This window comes from Pectinophora gossypiella, chromosome Z (assembly GCF_024362695.1).
Source record: "Pectinophora gossypiella chromosome Z, ilPecGoss1.1, whole genome shotgun sequence".
In the NCBI taxonomy this organism is placed as follows: domain Eukaryota; kingdom Metazoa; phylum Arthropoda; class Insecta; order Lepidoptera; family Gelechiidae; genus Pectinophora; species Pectinophora gossypiella.
Genome location: NC_065433.1, coordinates 19,343,127 through 19,359,334, shown reverse-complemented (window position 1 = coordinate 19,359,334; position 16,208 = coordinate 19,343,127). Strand labels below are relative to the sequence as shown.

Sequence of the window (16,208 nt, the reverse complement as noted above, 5' to 3'; positions counted from 1 at the left end):
GCATGGAATTAAACGTCAAACGCAAACATTTCAAAAATTGCATCAGGTTGCCGCGTTCCAATCAATGCTCGACTTTCATTCTATTGGTTGTTCCAAATGACTCAAAAATATTTACTCCGTTCCTCGCAAGTTTAATTAAATTTAATCATAATTTATAATGTAACAAATCCTTCGTTTATTTTTTTAATATTATACTTATTATTATAGATAATTAAATTGTATAATTTTTAACGTTTTATATTACTAAAGTATAGGAATCGTCTGTAAAAAGACTGTATTACCAGTGTACCATCTGCGTGAAACGGTATATTTGCCCCGCCACACCCAAGAAATGTCAAAACAAGCCCGACCGATGTCATATCCGGCTGATGAACTGTCAGTCAGTCAGTCTATCGTTGCACAGATCAAAGGATGGTGATTTTTCGTTCGTTTCACAACCGAAGTCTTAGATTAATATTTCAAACGCGTAATCCAAAACCCATAATGAGACACAAGTAGAAAAAAACGTGATTTAAAATCTGTGATAAATCCTTTCAACTGGTATTCACTTTCCTCGCTTTCACTCCGTAATTCCTAATTTGAAATCGCTACTTGTCTTGAAGAAGTTCGATATCTATTTAGCGACTCGAATTTTGTAGAAAACCACGTGTGTTTTACGATCGAAAAGTACCATCATTAGGTTGCACTAGTCCACATCACATTTTATTGTATACTGTGACAAAATATTGCTAACATTAACGTGGATAAGATGAGTTTTACGGAGAAGATTTCGAAGGATTCGCCTAAAATGGAACAGTGCGAAGTAGACGCGAGGATGAAGAAGGAGCCTTTTTGGATATTCGGGTATGGCTCGCTGTGCTGGAACCCCGGGTTCGAATACAAGCAGTCAGTTACAGGCTACGTGAAAGGCTTCTCTCGACGGTTTTGGCAAGGCAACACCACGCACCGCGGCACGGAAAACAAGGTACTTACACTTTCGTTACACTTACTTTTTCCCTTATTATTTATTATACTTATATTGAATATGTCTTTTAACAAATGCCTAAACATCTTCTCTTAAGCTTTATATTACTATTATTCTGATTGCATGAATATTGTAGTTAAATGCATTTTAACTTTTATAAACTAATAATGTGTTTAAATAGCTATAAGATTATATTTTATTGCTTTGCGAATTACCTACTTTCCAATTATTACAAAAAAACCTCTTAAACATTTTCTCCAGTTGTGTGAAGCTATGTACATACCTATGTAATTTTAAGGAATTATTTATATAAAATTATAGAAGTTTTTTGGATACTAAATGTAAATGTGTACTTATAGTAACAAAACTAATCTCTTGTCCTCCACCTTTCACTAATTGTCTACAAACTCCACAAAGTGATGCTAAGTCAAACAAGAAATTCAGCTAGACAATTGAATAAAGAATAATACTGTGACTAAACTTTTAAAAATCTTCTATTTTGAAAAATATTCCTATAGACCCACAACCAAATTCCACAAATGATTACTAAGATTTTATATTCATTTTTAAGACATAATCTATTTGTTTCTAAAAGATACTAACAGTAGCTCAAAAATCTAAGATATTATTTAGGCATAATGTTTATGTTATGGATCAAGTGATTAATGTGGGCATTGTGTATGATTTATTACTTGTTTCATAACATAATAATAGGTATAATAAGTATTTTTCATAATCATGCTTGGAGGGATAAAAACCTTAGAAATTCATGTAATATTTTTATGTACGCCTGAAGATTTTTTATAATTTAAACATAGTCATAATTTGTCTATGTTGGTAAATAATACCTACGGAAATCTTTGCTGTCACTGGTTTTCAGCAAAATAGTTAAAAACTGAATTATACTAGATAATAAAACAGATGGTGGATGATCACATTATAATATTATATTTTGTACTCTGTATCTAATCATGTTTATAACTTTATCTTGGTTGTTTTAATTTTCTGACCCCAATTTGCGAGATAAGCATTTGACTCCAGATTAAAGTAACTACCCACTTAGAAAGTAAACAAGACAATAATTAATTCATACACGTGTTTCAATAATTTCATATTACCTAATTAATTATTATTTTTTATTAAAAACTTAAATAGGCAGGTATATCACACGAATATAAAAGTTTTCATAAGTGCCACTAATTTTGAACTGATTAATAAATACACTAGGTACCAACTACACCATATTAGAAACAATAAAAAATGTGATTGTAACATACCTATCTGTTTCTATAAGTAGGTAGGTAGATATCTGTTTCACTAAGTACAGTTGCCTGACATACTTAGGGTCATATATTTCATAGGTCAAAGACGCGATTGACTGATTTCACGCTTTGATCTGCTGACAAGTTGAGAAAAAAACATTAGTCAGATTAGAAGGTAAGAAACAGTTTTATTCAGTATTTTAACGACAATGTAGCGTGTTCACTAGCTATTTGGCGACGATTCAAGGCCAATGCACTTTCCTGATATACCTATATCACGTGCAATAATTGATTCATTCACAAATCACATTTTACGCTGTTTTGTACCGAATGAAATGGCCAAGCCATACCGATCCCAAAGTCACTGCATGTTGTCTTCTGGGGGGTTAAAAAGGCCACATCAAAGCAATTCATCTAAGAAAACAATATTGCAATTTGATATTTGCGCATATAAAAGTAAGTGCGCAGTGCAATCAAATAGCAATATTGCTCTCTTAGATGAATTGCTTCGATGTGGCCATTTTAATCCCCTTGATCACAACAACGTTCTGCCTGCCCACATAGGGCCAACGGGCATTAGTTTGTGTACGATCCTAGGATATATAATTAATAGCCAAATATTCTTAATTCTCCCCAGAATTAATTCTACTACAGTAAACAAAATAGGCCCCAATTTCAGTTTATTGTATTCGATTCGCACTTCCGTTATTTACACAATTGGTGTATACAGGTTTTCCTTGTTATTACCGTTACCATGTAGTTTCAATTATTTTTCTCTTTCATAATACAATAGATAATATCAATACACGAGTATTTACAAACAAAAGAATTATTGCCCTCGCCGTGACTTTGCTATGGATTCTTGAAAATATTTTTGGTACATTTTCCTACGCAGCGCGAATTAGATAAGCTATTTTTATTTTGTCTGTATCCATTCTTGCCCGCTATCACGTTAAAGCCGCGTGGACCGATGATCCCTATGTATTAGGTACTATTTAACCTGATTTAACCAGTTTAATATAAACATTTGCTTTGCCACAAGTGTTGTTAATATCATAGTGAGCCTTGTGATTATTGGGATATGGATGTACCTATAATACGTATATTGCTATGACAGAGTACAAATAGTTTTTTTTGTACATCATTTTTGTCCGTTCTCCATGCCGAGAGTAACTGAAAATAATATTATTGAACTTTACTATTTTATTTATTATTATATCGCATTTATTTTGGTTTTGATTATAATTACGAGTCAATCGAAACCTAAACTAACAAAGGAAATCTTTTGTTTCAGCCGGGACGGGTCGCAACTCTCATAGAAGACAAAGAAGTGAGTACAATCATTAATGTTTAACACGTACTTATTCAATGTTGTTATGTAAAACTAATGACAATAGGATATAAATATTGGTAGACAGCATTGAACATTATACTGGATCTTAAAAATATCTTTAATTAGATTCGTTCTCCTTTAGTTATGTTTCACCGCAACCAATTGCGGTTTTTTGATTTGTTCATCATTGCGTCTAATTGCGAAGTTTTGAAATAGTCTTCAAACCGTGTCCTATTGCCCTACAGACTGTCGCCGTTGATTATTGGGGTTTTTGAAGGCTATTCATAATGAGGTCGAATTAATCATTTCTTGTTCATTAAAGCGGTCCCTTTATTCCTTAGTTAGTTCCGGGCGACCGGCATTTCATTGACTCAGCTGTTGTCAAATAACTGCTGTCATCCGGTTTGTAGAATAATCAAGTGTATATCCATATATTTTGAAAACCTTCATGGAATCTAGATCAAAATGTATTGCTTAAAATATACCTTTATAAACGCAATACTGCAATTTCCCATGTGATTTTATTGTTTTTGTCTCCTGGGAATAAGCTATCGCGCTTATTCGCACTTGTTTCTCGTTCGGTAATGGTTCTACGAAATTAATTTCTCGCATTTCTTACAAAACCTATGGGGTAATTTATTCTTTGTTTATATTTGTATGAATTTTAATTGCGTTCTTTGTGTCAACCTGTCTCGTTTGTCGTGGGCTACTACGCAACTTCTTCAGATTGTCAAATGCACCAATGCGCACATAGCTTTAGACGCACTATCATCACGTGTCTACACTCAACGCTGTGGCACGTGTACGTATTACCTTACATTATTTCTATTTACGTATTTCAAACAATCACGTTACACTCGTAAATAATCTAAAAAATAATGTTAGATTAGCCCAAATTGTTGGTATGTTTTCCTATTCAGCATTTTAATCTTTGCAAGTTTGTTTAAATGGAATCGTTTAAACGAACAACTTTATCGTAATTTTATTGAAGGCATCACTTAAGTATACATTTCCATCGTGGGAATTAATAATTATAATATTATGTTAAAGTTTTCCCTTATCGTTGTGAACATCAGCATTGTATGGCCCCTTCTGATGATGGCAAGGTTAGATATGATATTATTGCTAATTTATATTTTTTGACAATTTCACTGTATGTTACTTTAATATCAATTGTTTATTAAGTCCACTTATTTGCCTATCCATAACAATTGGTTACGTAATGCTTATCTGGTGATGCATAATATTATATTAGCCTTCTGGAATTGCGGTTATTATAATATGCTGTCATAAGATGTGAGTTTGTCATTGTTATTATAACCCCAACAGACACACAGTATGATAGTACGTTTCTATTCCTTGTATTGTTCGAGTTCGTTGTCACATGAGCGATATAAAACTCATACCATTATCATTATCGCTATTAAACAAAAACATTATTATTTTTATGATCCCACAGGTCACTTTTGTTATTGTCTACGGAACAATGGTGATATCTTCTATGGGGTTCTTCTGTGACTCATTTATGTCACACTGTTTGTTGTATGCTATAGTTTACGCGACGCGTCTATATGCCTATGGCCATGTTGGTTATACAATATCCTATTGAGAATTTGAGACATATTGTCGTTCATTACTACGGCCTTAACATTTCCCGGATGTAAATAAATAATAACAATGATCGATTACAGACATATTACATTTACTGTTTAAGTATATCTGAAATATAACATACTCGCTGATTTACCTTCAACAATAGCATTAATATTATGATTTACAAGAAGTACTACGACCGTGATCTTCGGAAAACCTAATTCCCAAAAACAAAATTTTGGAATGTGACTTACAGATTGTCTGTTCAGTTCTGTATTATTATATATAACGTTATCAATGTTAATCGCCCTAACAACAGAAAACGATTTTTATGATAGTTTATCTATTGGAGTGAGAGTTACCTACTCTCAAATACTGATCTTTTTATATGGCTTATTATGACGATAGATAGTAAATTAGCGGGTTAAAACAATGTGTCTTCGGACTTTGTGAAGATATTGGGCATTGCAGATACTAGAAATGCCTATTCTAACGAACAAACATAATAGTAATAAGAAATACATGTTTCGCTTAACTGAGTGTAGCTACAAGATGTGTCATGATGATAAGGTTCTACCCATTCCAACGGGGATTGAATTTATCATCATCATGCCTGGCAATGTTCCGTATTTACGGGGCTCACTTACCTAACCTGATGATTTGACAGGTCCAGTGTTTTACATAGAGCTGCTTGTCTATGGCCTTCCAACCCGTAAAGGGAAAAACTAGCCCAATACATTATCTACCTCCGAATACCTATGAAACGCATTTCTCGCGAATGTGGGTTTCCTCACTGTGTTTTCCGAGGATTAAGTAGTATTGTAAATTATGGGATTCTGACATAAAAAGATAGCAAACAGTCGGTCCTAGTAACAAACGGAATATAAAAGAAGAAGCATTATCATATCAGCCATACTCAAATGACGCAAGTCATGTGAACTGTAATTCCTAGTCCATACACACCTGTTATCAGCCGTCAGTCTAGACATTTTTATTGCTTGTGTTTAAGTGCTGATATTGTCACAAATGGCGATGGGAACAACATATTTTTCAAGTATCTCCAATATTTTAGTAGTGTCAATCAGTCACGCCAGTTGTAACTGGAACGAAATCTGATATCGTAATGTCAGATTTGTTACACTGTTGCTAAATTGTAATCAAAACGCAATAATACATTACATGCAATTGATAGAATATAATTTTACGTTCCTTGTCCAAAGTGTGTTTCAAAATTAATTAAGAATCACCAACTTTGAATTTGAATGGCAATAACTGACATTTATATTGTTATTAGGTGTATTTTGTACATATATAATAATAATTTTGTTTACTTTCAATATTATAATATCCTTGTATATCTCAGTATGTAAACTCAAACCTGGTATTATTTCCACTAACTAACGTTACGTTACCATTAATAATTTATTATGTGCCAGCGACTGCTTATCGCTTGTGTATGAGTGGCACTATATTATCGCAAAATTACTTGGCTAACTGAACTTAAAAATAGTCTATCAAGATTAAAAATATTTGAACCATTTATGTAAAACCATAAATTCAGTAAGCGGAAATAAGTATGAACTTATGACGCACACTATGTTGTATGTAAATGTGTGACGTAGTTGACTATGCAGAACTTCCACGCACATCCACGTTTAGCTCTGCGGGATTAACCATTGTTACGTCTCCAAGTCATTTCTCGAATATCACAAATTCTTAATTTCTACTACAGTGATCCCAAACTTTTGTCCTTAGTTAGATTCAGGTATTATGTGGGGTGGGAGGATTTTCATGTCTGATCTACGTGAGAATTAATATTTGCCAGTATCCGGTGGTTATTTGTATAATACTGTCTTTGTCCATTTGTATATGATGCATTGTGCTGTTAGTGTTGATTCAGCGTAAAAGTTTCCTTTGAGTTCTTCCCTGAGTGGTTGTGTTAGTGAGTAATTTTTTTACTCTATACTCAGTTTATAGAGTCCCTGACACATATTGGGGACAGCCTGATAGTCATCATCACCAGCCCATTAACGTCCCCACTGCTGGGGCACGGGCCTTCCCTATGGATGGATAGGGAGGAGATCGGGCCTTAAACCACCACGCGGGCCCAGTGTGGATTGGTGGTTATTAACGACTGCACGGAGGAGCTCGACATGAAAACTTTTTTTTTGTGGTCACCCATCCTATGACCAGCCTTTGCGAAAGTTGCTTAACCTCAACAATCGCAGACCGAGCGCGTTTACCGCTGCGCTACCGAGCTCCTCAACCTGATAGTAAAACTGTACAAATAAAACGATTGTGTGTAAATGGCATTTCTAGCTCTAACTAAATTTTCCTCTTAAATTCTTCACGTGATTCTCATTATATCTACGTATGACAGGGCTATAGCGCTCTATATATAGATTCTTAAAATAAACGTTATATTGGTTTTGGCAAAAAACATGGTATGCTTAAGTGTTCCTACAGTCTTACGCCGTGACCTCACTTTATTAACACACGACACAACTATAAGTGAACCCCATAATAGCAATTCGCCATCTATGTCTTATTTCTATAGTAGAATAATATTAGAGCTTATTATCAGTAAATATTATTGTTAAAATCTCTATTCTATTAAACTAAGGTGCCAATCGGGAAGTATGATATACTTCGCGTAACTTTGTTTTCAAATACACTTAATTAATCAGTATAAATTATCTATTGTTATAGGGCATCACGTGGGGCAAAGCATTTTTAGTGGGAGCCGGAGACACCGCCGCTTTACCTTACCTGTCGACGAGGGAGTGCCAGCTGGGAGGATACAGAACGTATGTCGTCAATTTCCATCCTCGACCTTCTTTATTCCTACCTTCGTCCAGTAATAGCCCTAGTGAAAAAAAAGACGCCTTGCTATATATAGCTGTCCCTGAAAACCGCCACTGGCTGGGCGCCGCCCCCTTACCGGATATAGCTAAACAGATTCTCGAGTGCCAAGGATCTTCAGGGTCCAATGTCGAATATCTTCTTCGATTGGCTGATTTCATGCGAGAAGAAATTCCTGAAGCACTGGATGAACATCTTTTTTCTCTGGAACGACTGGTTAAAAAGTTTGCGTGTGATATGAAAGTATGCTTGAGAACTTTAATGGGCGAAGCTGTAGAACAGCAGGAAGAAATTAAACCTGAGGCTAAGGCGGTTGTATCCAACTACCAATTTGCATCCAGAGTACCAGAGAAGAAGCTTCGCTGTGTCAATATGTGATTTATATTTGGTTGGAGGTTCCATAAAAACCCCTATGCGATACTTGTTAGTTTATTCTTCAAGAGATACTTTAAAATCAGTTATTTCTTATTAATTGATTTGTGACAACATTGTGATATTTTTTATGGCCGAGCTAAGCTCTTTGTTCAGTTTAAACAAATCGTTGATTTTTAAAGTAAGCTGACATTTTCAGTTCACATTGCAAGCATTGTTCCATGTACAATGACAAGACTGGTAATTTCAAAATAACTGTTACATGTTTTGATTTATATATGGACATTGTTTCATAACAATTGCGAAGGTACGCGGATGCTTTGATAACAAATTGATTTAAGTACTTTATAATAATATGCACCAATGTGTTTAATATTAAGTTTATTATCTGAGCAAATGTTATAAAGTTCAATTGACGACGACGTGGCATTCACAAAAGTATAAATTTCGTGATTGATAATTGTTTAAGTTATTATTTAGATATGAACTCCAAGCTAACAAAGACCAAATAATAATGGCGTCGACAAATATTATACTTCGAATCTAGATTAATTTAAGTGTAAACGTTATTTTTGTGATTAATGAAATAGTTATGTATATTGTGTTTTGAATCAAATAATGTTATGACAATTATCAATGTTTTATGATGACGTTATAATTTATTATTATTAATCAGTGTTTATTATTGTGGCAACTAATATCTGTAAGTATTAATCCAAAAGCCGTATTGTGACGCTATAGAATCCTAGACGAAGACATTCGTGTTGAATCTATAGAGATAAAGATATTTAAGGGCTAACTTTTGTAACATTTTCGTAATTGCTTAAAACTGTAAAGTGTATGTAAGACGTAAATGTATCTCACTAGCATAACTTTTATATGAGAAATTATATTGTTCCTGTAAGGCTATGCCATAACATAAGAACATGAAATAAAATACGTTTTTTGAAAGATGCCTTTCCATCAGTGTTAGATACACCTCACCGGATTACCCTATAGTGCCGAACCGTGCCGTTTACAAATGGCAAAACGGCGGGTCGCAATTTATCAATTTATTTCAATTGGTTCCCAGAACCTATTGCAATACCTTTGAGAACTGATGCAGTGATTTGCCAATTGTGATTCATTACATTCGAAATATCTTTGGTATTTTAAGGATTGATCAGAAGTTTAGACCAAGCGACGTCTGTGATTGAACATTTCTTATTTAAACAAAGCTCATAAAATCGTGATGTTTCGAAGTGAGCATTGTAATCGCTAATAACTTTTCCTGTATAATATCGTGGAGTGCCTGACGAGAATATACATACCTATTATCAGTATAACCCAGTACAGTTACTGGGTGGTTAAAAAACATTATTGCTATATACTGTAGTTGCAATAATCTCACTGACGTAAACTGGGAACGTGTGTAACATAAACAGCCCAAGCCCTCATCGACGAACCGTAGAGGATCAAACTCGACCACTACTAAAGAAAGTACTTACTGAAGATGAACTATGTAGCGATATGCTAATAGGGATACTTGGAACAGGGGGATATAGACTCATCGCATATCCTCTTACAGCTCAGATTTCCAGATACACAAGTTAAAAACAATGTGTTTTGGATTTAAAAAACCGGGTCTTAAGACCATATAGGTACAATACCTTTAAAAGAAAGAAAATATTATTAAGTCACGAGAACATAATCAGAAGTGCTAATTACAATAAACCTTTCTGAGAACCCCGTTAAGATAACAGATTCATGTTCTGTACATGATAAAGCGTTAAAGGTGAAACGCCATCTCTTGACAGATTATAGACAGATATGCAGCGACATCTAGTTAATTCTTGTAAGAATTAATAAAACATGTCGCTGCACGAGTATTGAGCTACTCTGCTTATTGGTACGAGCTTATTTCGCTAGATGGAATATTGGAGTCTTTTTTTATGTATTTTGATGCGATGCAATAGGTACACACAAGGTTTAGGAAAAAGCAACTGATTTTTAACATAACAAAATTTAAAAAAGGCACATAAATAAAACATAATTCTACGGAAGAGTTTAATTCTTTATAAAGGTCTCAAAGTTTTACATTGAAAATATTAAATATATAACTATTAATATAGATACAATAAGGGCATGCCCTTGGTATTAGCGTGGACTAACTAATACATTTTAGGTTCAGGAGATGAGACATCAATAAAAATAATACTTCATTTGATTATCTTCACATCAAAAGATAAAATTGTGATATTGTTCACGAAATAGATTATCCTCCACGTGCATTAAAATGATTCACTCGAAACAGCAGCGTATGCGAACCGACTGGAGGTCAGGGGCCTGTTTAATATAACTTACAATTGTAAATTACAACGACAATTTGATGTTCATTACGTAGCTAATATGAAACTGCAAAATATTCGTGATCACATAATCCGCAATGTACATCAAATTATCATTGTAATTTACAATTGTAAGTTTTTTAAACATGCCAGGTGACACCCGTGAAAAAAATGTTACTCAAACCGTCATATCTAAACGCTTTCAACGATAAATCATTAAGACTTATGTTTATCTGTATAACTAAGAATTATTTTTCTTTAACCGAATAATTAATGACCTTTTTACATTTACAGTGTTGACTAATATGGATACCTTTTTAAATATAAGTGGAAGCCACATTAACCAAGATGTTCTTTCAATCTTGTCTCGTGGCGTTATCTGTATGACCAACGAGATTCTTTGTCAGAAAACACGAATCTTTATCAAAGGTCGAAGCTATAATTTTCGGTTACCTACCTATTCGTTTATCATTAATTGTACCTAATGGAACAGAACTGACCTACCAGAGGCCTTAGCCAAGATGCAAACCATTGTGACAATCGACAGTGACAGTGATATACAGGGTGTTAGTAATATCGTAACGAATACTAAGGGGGATGACGCAGACCATGATTCTGAGTTAATATCAAGTGGAATTATATATATTTTATCACTGTGTCTGTGGAGTTTCATAGTCGTTTCCATCTTCGCTAACCCCCCAGCACCGAGTGCCACCCATAACAACGCCCATGATACGAAAGTATGTTAAATATTATATAATTCACAATTTATTAACTACTCAATTTTCTGAACCTTGATTTCTGATTACATTTTCCTACGATGTAACATTTAATTTAATAAATGTTGCTACAATTTGCAATACTTTTTGTAGGTAATCCCCAGACATATATTTACAAAGTTCGTACCTAAAATTGTGATATTGACTTACAATCTATAGTAATTATTGAAGGTCACAATATTTATGTTTCCTAAGTTCAGTTTAAAAACTAATTAAGTACAAATAAAATTTGGTGGTAAAATGCTTTAATTTCCTAAACACGACTATTATTACGCACTAACTAACATTCTTTAACAAAAAATATACATCAAAGATCTTAAAAATTAATTATTGAAACACTTCATAAGCCTGTTATACTTACTAAGCATAAATATTATAATACGTATTATGTATATTGAAGTCACTACACGTTCATGTCAATCATTTCCGTAGACTAGACCATCCAACTACCTATTATGACTACCTACGTATTTAGTTCGTAACAAAAAATATAAAGTGAATTTCTAGGATATTAAAAGCGGAATCAAAATGTAAACTCTGCAGTAACGACGGTAAGTATTAAAAAACCAGATTTATACAATGTACAACTTTGGTTCTAAGCGATATTTACACAACAGTTAACAGGCCATAGATACGTGCCAAATTCGGCCACTTCCTGGCTATTATAACTATCTCCCTTGTTCTACAAATCTTTTACATCTATATTTACTTTATTATGCAATACTTTGCTCAGTTTTTGGTTTGATATACATACCTACATACAAAATAAATTATGATACGACTACCTTAATAAAAGTCTCCGTTGGTGTATAACAGCAGTTTAGCAACACCAGCTTTTTTTTTACATTCTACATTTACATGTTAAAAGATTGACAATTCGATGACTTCTCTAAGTGTAAGAAAAAAAAATTCCTTTTTCAGATCAGGTCACTTAAGGAAAATATTACCTCATTGCTCCTTAAGAAAAGCATTAACATTTCGTTTTTTTTAAGGCACTTACAAGTATTTGTTGTCAAAAACAAATTATTTTCAACATAATTTCCAAAAAAATCTTCTAAATACAGTGCGACTTAATAATAGTACCTATAAACCACTATATACACTGAACTCGACTACTACCTACCATAAATAATGCCACAAAATAAACCTGGACTTGTCCAAGAAAACCTATTTGTACCTTCATCATAACTTCAGCTTCCTGCCACCTTTCTTTGTGATCAAAATGACATCTAGCTGCCCGTTTATTCGAACTATGTCTAGTACACAGTCATATTAAAAAGTCAACTCGAGAATAAAATCTAAAGACTCAAATATTTTTATTTTATAAAGGGAAATTCGCTATCACTCTCGTCTCCAGAACCGTCGTAACTAGACGGTGGAGTGTCCAGCTGGGGCAGACCCAGGTCAAGGTACTCTTGGTTCGCAGTCACTGTCAGGATTTTGTCTAAGTCTTCGACCAGTTCTGTGAACGACGGTCGGTCGCCAGGCGAAAAGGACCAGCATTCACGCATCAGCATGTAACTGAAAATAAAAAAGCGAGATAAGAATTAGGTAGGTACTTACATAAATTCAAGAAAATAATTATAGATAGACGCACAAAATTTTTTTCCAAGAAGATTCTTGACAGTACCAGAATATTTTTAAATTGATTATTCCAAAAATAGAAGTCGTAAAAATGTTGTTAAAGGTAAAGAAAGATATGTTTAGAAGTTGTGAATGGAAAGGAAAGGATAACGATCTTAGAATTTTTCTTACATTTCAAGACTACAGCATGGCGGCTTTTCCATGCGGTGACCGGCGCTCAAATGTTGGTACATATACTGCCCAGGCACAGTCGGGTAAGGCGTCCCGCCCAACGTCATGATCTCCCAGAGCAGCACACCAAATGACCAGCTGATAAAATAATAACGATATAAATCTAAAAGTAAATTTATTGCACAAGTATGAAGAATTGAGCAACACAAATTTGAAGAACAATAAATAAAATTAATTCGCACTTGCATTAAAATGAACACTTTTAGCATGTAAACTTCGCTATGCAATTATTATTACATAAGTACTTATACCTATCTAAAAAGTGGACCACTTCTATTTACGCTTCGAAAATACCTCCAATAAACTTACACATCCGTCTGCGTAGTAAATACTTTGTGGTAGAGTGACTCCGGCGCCATCCACCGGACCGGCAGACGGCCTTCAGTCTTCTTCCTGTAATAGTCATTGCTGTGGACGTCTTTCGCAAGGCCGAAGTCTGCGATCTTTAAGACGCAGTCGTCAGAAACAAGGACATTCCGCGCCGCCAAGTCTCGGTGGATGCACTGCAACATGAATGGTTAAAGTCGCATTACTTCCTACTGCGAGAAACAATTCAATCTCTGTTAAAGCCAAGTTCCATAAAAAAGAGTGTTTTTCGAGTAGCAGGAATTAAATAATTAGCAGTACTGCACTTACTCGTCTAGAGGCTAAATATTCCATGCCTCTGGCGACTTGATATGAGAAGGAAACCAAATCCTTTTGCGTCAGTGTCTTCTTATCTTTAAGGTCTTCCGTAGGTGATTCATATCTACAAATATATTATGATTATATGATCAACGTTATAATCGAAAGTGAAGATAAATAGTTATTTCCAGAGAATGGTTAGTATAATATTTTACCTGTTCCCAGGTCGATGATTTCTAAGGAACTCCCTCAAATTACCATTTGGAGCGTATTCTACTATAACATACAATGGACCGTCTTGAGTACAACAACCCAATAAATTGATTATGTTCACATGCTTCCCTATCATCTTCATCATTTCCATTTCTGAGACTAATGCCATCATTTCTGCGTCCGTATGGCCTTCTAAAATAACAAATTAACAAAATATTAGAACCACGGGTTAAACTATAACAAATATGCAGATAATTTCACGAAATATTGCGGGCACCTTTTAACATTTTGACTGCTACTACTGATTGAATGCCAGGTTTCAAAATACCGGTGCACTCGGCTTTCACAACTTTTCCGAACTCTCCCTCACCAAGCACCTTCCCAAGACTGAGAGATTCTCTGGGGACCTCCCAATCTATATCCACTGGCAGCTCATACTCTGACATCATCATTGAATCACTAGTATTGCTCTGTACTTGAGAAAGTTTCTGTTTCTCGATCTTTACAACAGGCATTAACTGTAATAGAAGAACAAGTACAAATAATGAATAAAACGTGTTTAAGATTATAAATATCTGTTGATTTCTTTTTAAAACTCAACATACCAATCCTTCAGTCATATCCACATTTGATCCATTAATCTGCGGCTTCTCTACCGTCACCTTTTTGGTCCAGTGCGTGACTATGACTGCTCTCGCTGTCTCTATTGCTAGTTGTTTCTTTATTTTCTCCCGTTTTAACTTTTTAAATATCATTACCACTATTATAGCCGCTACAAAGAACATTGCTCCGAGAACAGCTGTCAGTATGTTGATAAATAACGCATGCTTTCCATGATCGACATGTTCTTTATCCGGGAGAGCTATAACAAAAAGGGAAATAAATAAAATATTGATGGAGGAAGCAAGATAAGTCCATCAGGATCGGAGCAGATAGAACTCTGCCTACCCCTGTAGTAAATAGGCGCGAGTTTATGTATTTAAAAACTATTCTTACGAAAGCGGTAGGACTAAATTCAGATAACGAAAAATTTACTAAACTCTGGAAGTAATAATTAATGGCAAACATGTTGAAAATGAGTAAGTAGTTAAAAGTAACCCATAATGCACATTTTAATTTTAGTAGTAATCCAGATACTTATTTAGTTTTAGACGCAGTAGTCATTTAAAGGCGACTTTAATATGAAGAGTGAGACAAATATTTAATCTGGGAATTTACATAACAAGTAATCAATGATTTTATTAGTTATTTTAATACTAAGTACTTATATATTTGTCATTAAGTACATATCTTTTCCGATATCTTTTCTTTTTTATTTTAACGTGACGCCTAATTGTCAAATACGGACTAGCAAAAAAGGTGTTATTTCCGAATCCGAAGTGCAAAAAAACAAGTGTATTGACAATTTCACACTGGTGCAATAAGTACATCACCTCTGGAAGCAAAAATGTTACCGATTGGGCAAAAAGAAAACGAGTCCTATCAGTCAAGTCTAAACCAAGGTTTACATTAGGTGCCTACCTTATAGGTGCAATTTGATTGATTCGTTAGTTTTAAGTAAAATATTGAATAGCAAATTGTATTTCAGTTAACTCAACAGCCTCATTTTTATATCATATTATTTTGAATAGGTACAATTTAAATGCAGTTTCATTTAAGTCCTCTTAGACAAGAAAATTTTTCGCTTATTTCATCACTGTTATTAACTGTTTTTTTTTTCTCAGATAATAAATATGATATTATTTACACAGTAACTTTAATTGAAAAAGTATATCCTATTAAATAAAAAAATCAACACGACAATGCAAAAATGACAAGAAGATTTGCAAATAACACAATCTCTGAATGATAGACTTATACTGAATGAGTCTGAAATCAAGGGTTTAAACATCTGCAAGACAACAAACAATTTCTGTAAAAATTAGGCACATTTGGATATTGAACGTGTTGAAAATGTTCGCGCTCAAACATAAGGCACCTAAACTTGCTACTCGTACTTCTAGAGAAAGGAATGTGATCCTGGTCTATCGTAGTCGACACAAAAGAACAGCCTTATAAAAAGAA

At 34.1% G+C, this 16,208-nt stretch overlaps 2 protein-coding genes across 3 annotated transcripts in view; one reads left to right on the top strand and one right to left on the bottom strand.

Annotated features, from left to right (window-relative positions):
- The first annotated feature begins 372 nt into the window (after positions 1–372).
- Positions 373–9,337, top strand: LOC126380581 (putative glutathione-specific gamma-glutamylcyclotransferase 2). The gene is made up of 3 exons (XM_050030107.1): positions 373–964; positions 3,521–3,556; positions 7,862–9,337. Exons 1-3 carry the CDS (start codon positions 749–751, stop codon positions 8,390–8,392), a joined length of 783 nt encoding a protein of 260 aa, XP_049886064.1. The 5' UTR covers positions 373–748; the 3' UTR covers positions 8,393–9,337.
- A 1,081-nt stretch (positions 9,338–10,418) lies between these two features.
- The window catches only part of LOC126380561 (fibroblast growth factor receptor homolog 1-like), a 50,752-nt gene continuing 44,962 nt past the window's right edge, over positions 10,419–16,208 (bottom strand). For both annotated transcript variants that reach the window (XM_050030058.1, XM_050030057.1), the window contains exons 9-15: positions 14,750–15,006; positions 14,422–14,662; positions 14,147–14,336; positions 13,944–14,055; positions 13,617–13,810; positions 13,248–13,385; positions 10,419–13,013 (exon numbers count right to left, since the gene is read on the bottom strand). In XM_050030058.1, coding sequence (XP_049886015.1) covers positions 12,809–13,013; positions 13,248–13,385; positions 13,617–13,810; positions 13,944–14,055; positions 14,147–14,336; positions 14,422–14,662; positions 14,750–15,006 — 1,337 coding nt within the window. In that variant the 3' untranslated portion in view covers positions 10,419–12,808. The remainder of the gene's footprint in view (positions 13,014–13,247; positions 13,386–13,616; positions 13,811–13,943; positions 14,056–14,146; positions 14,337–14,421; positions 14,663–14,749; positions 15,007–16,208) is intronic.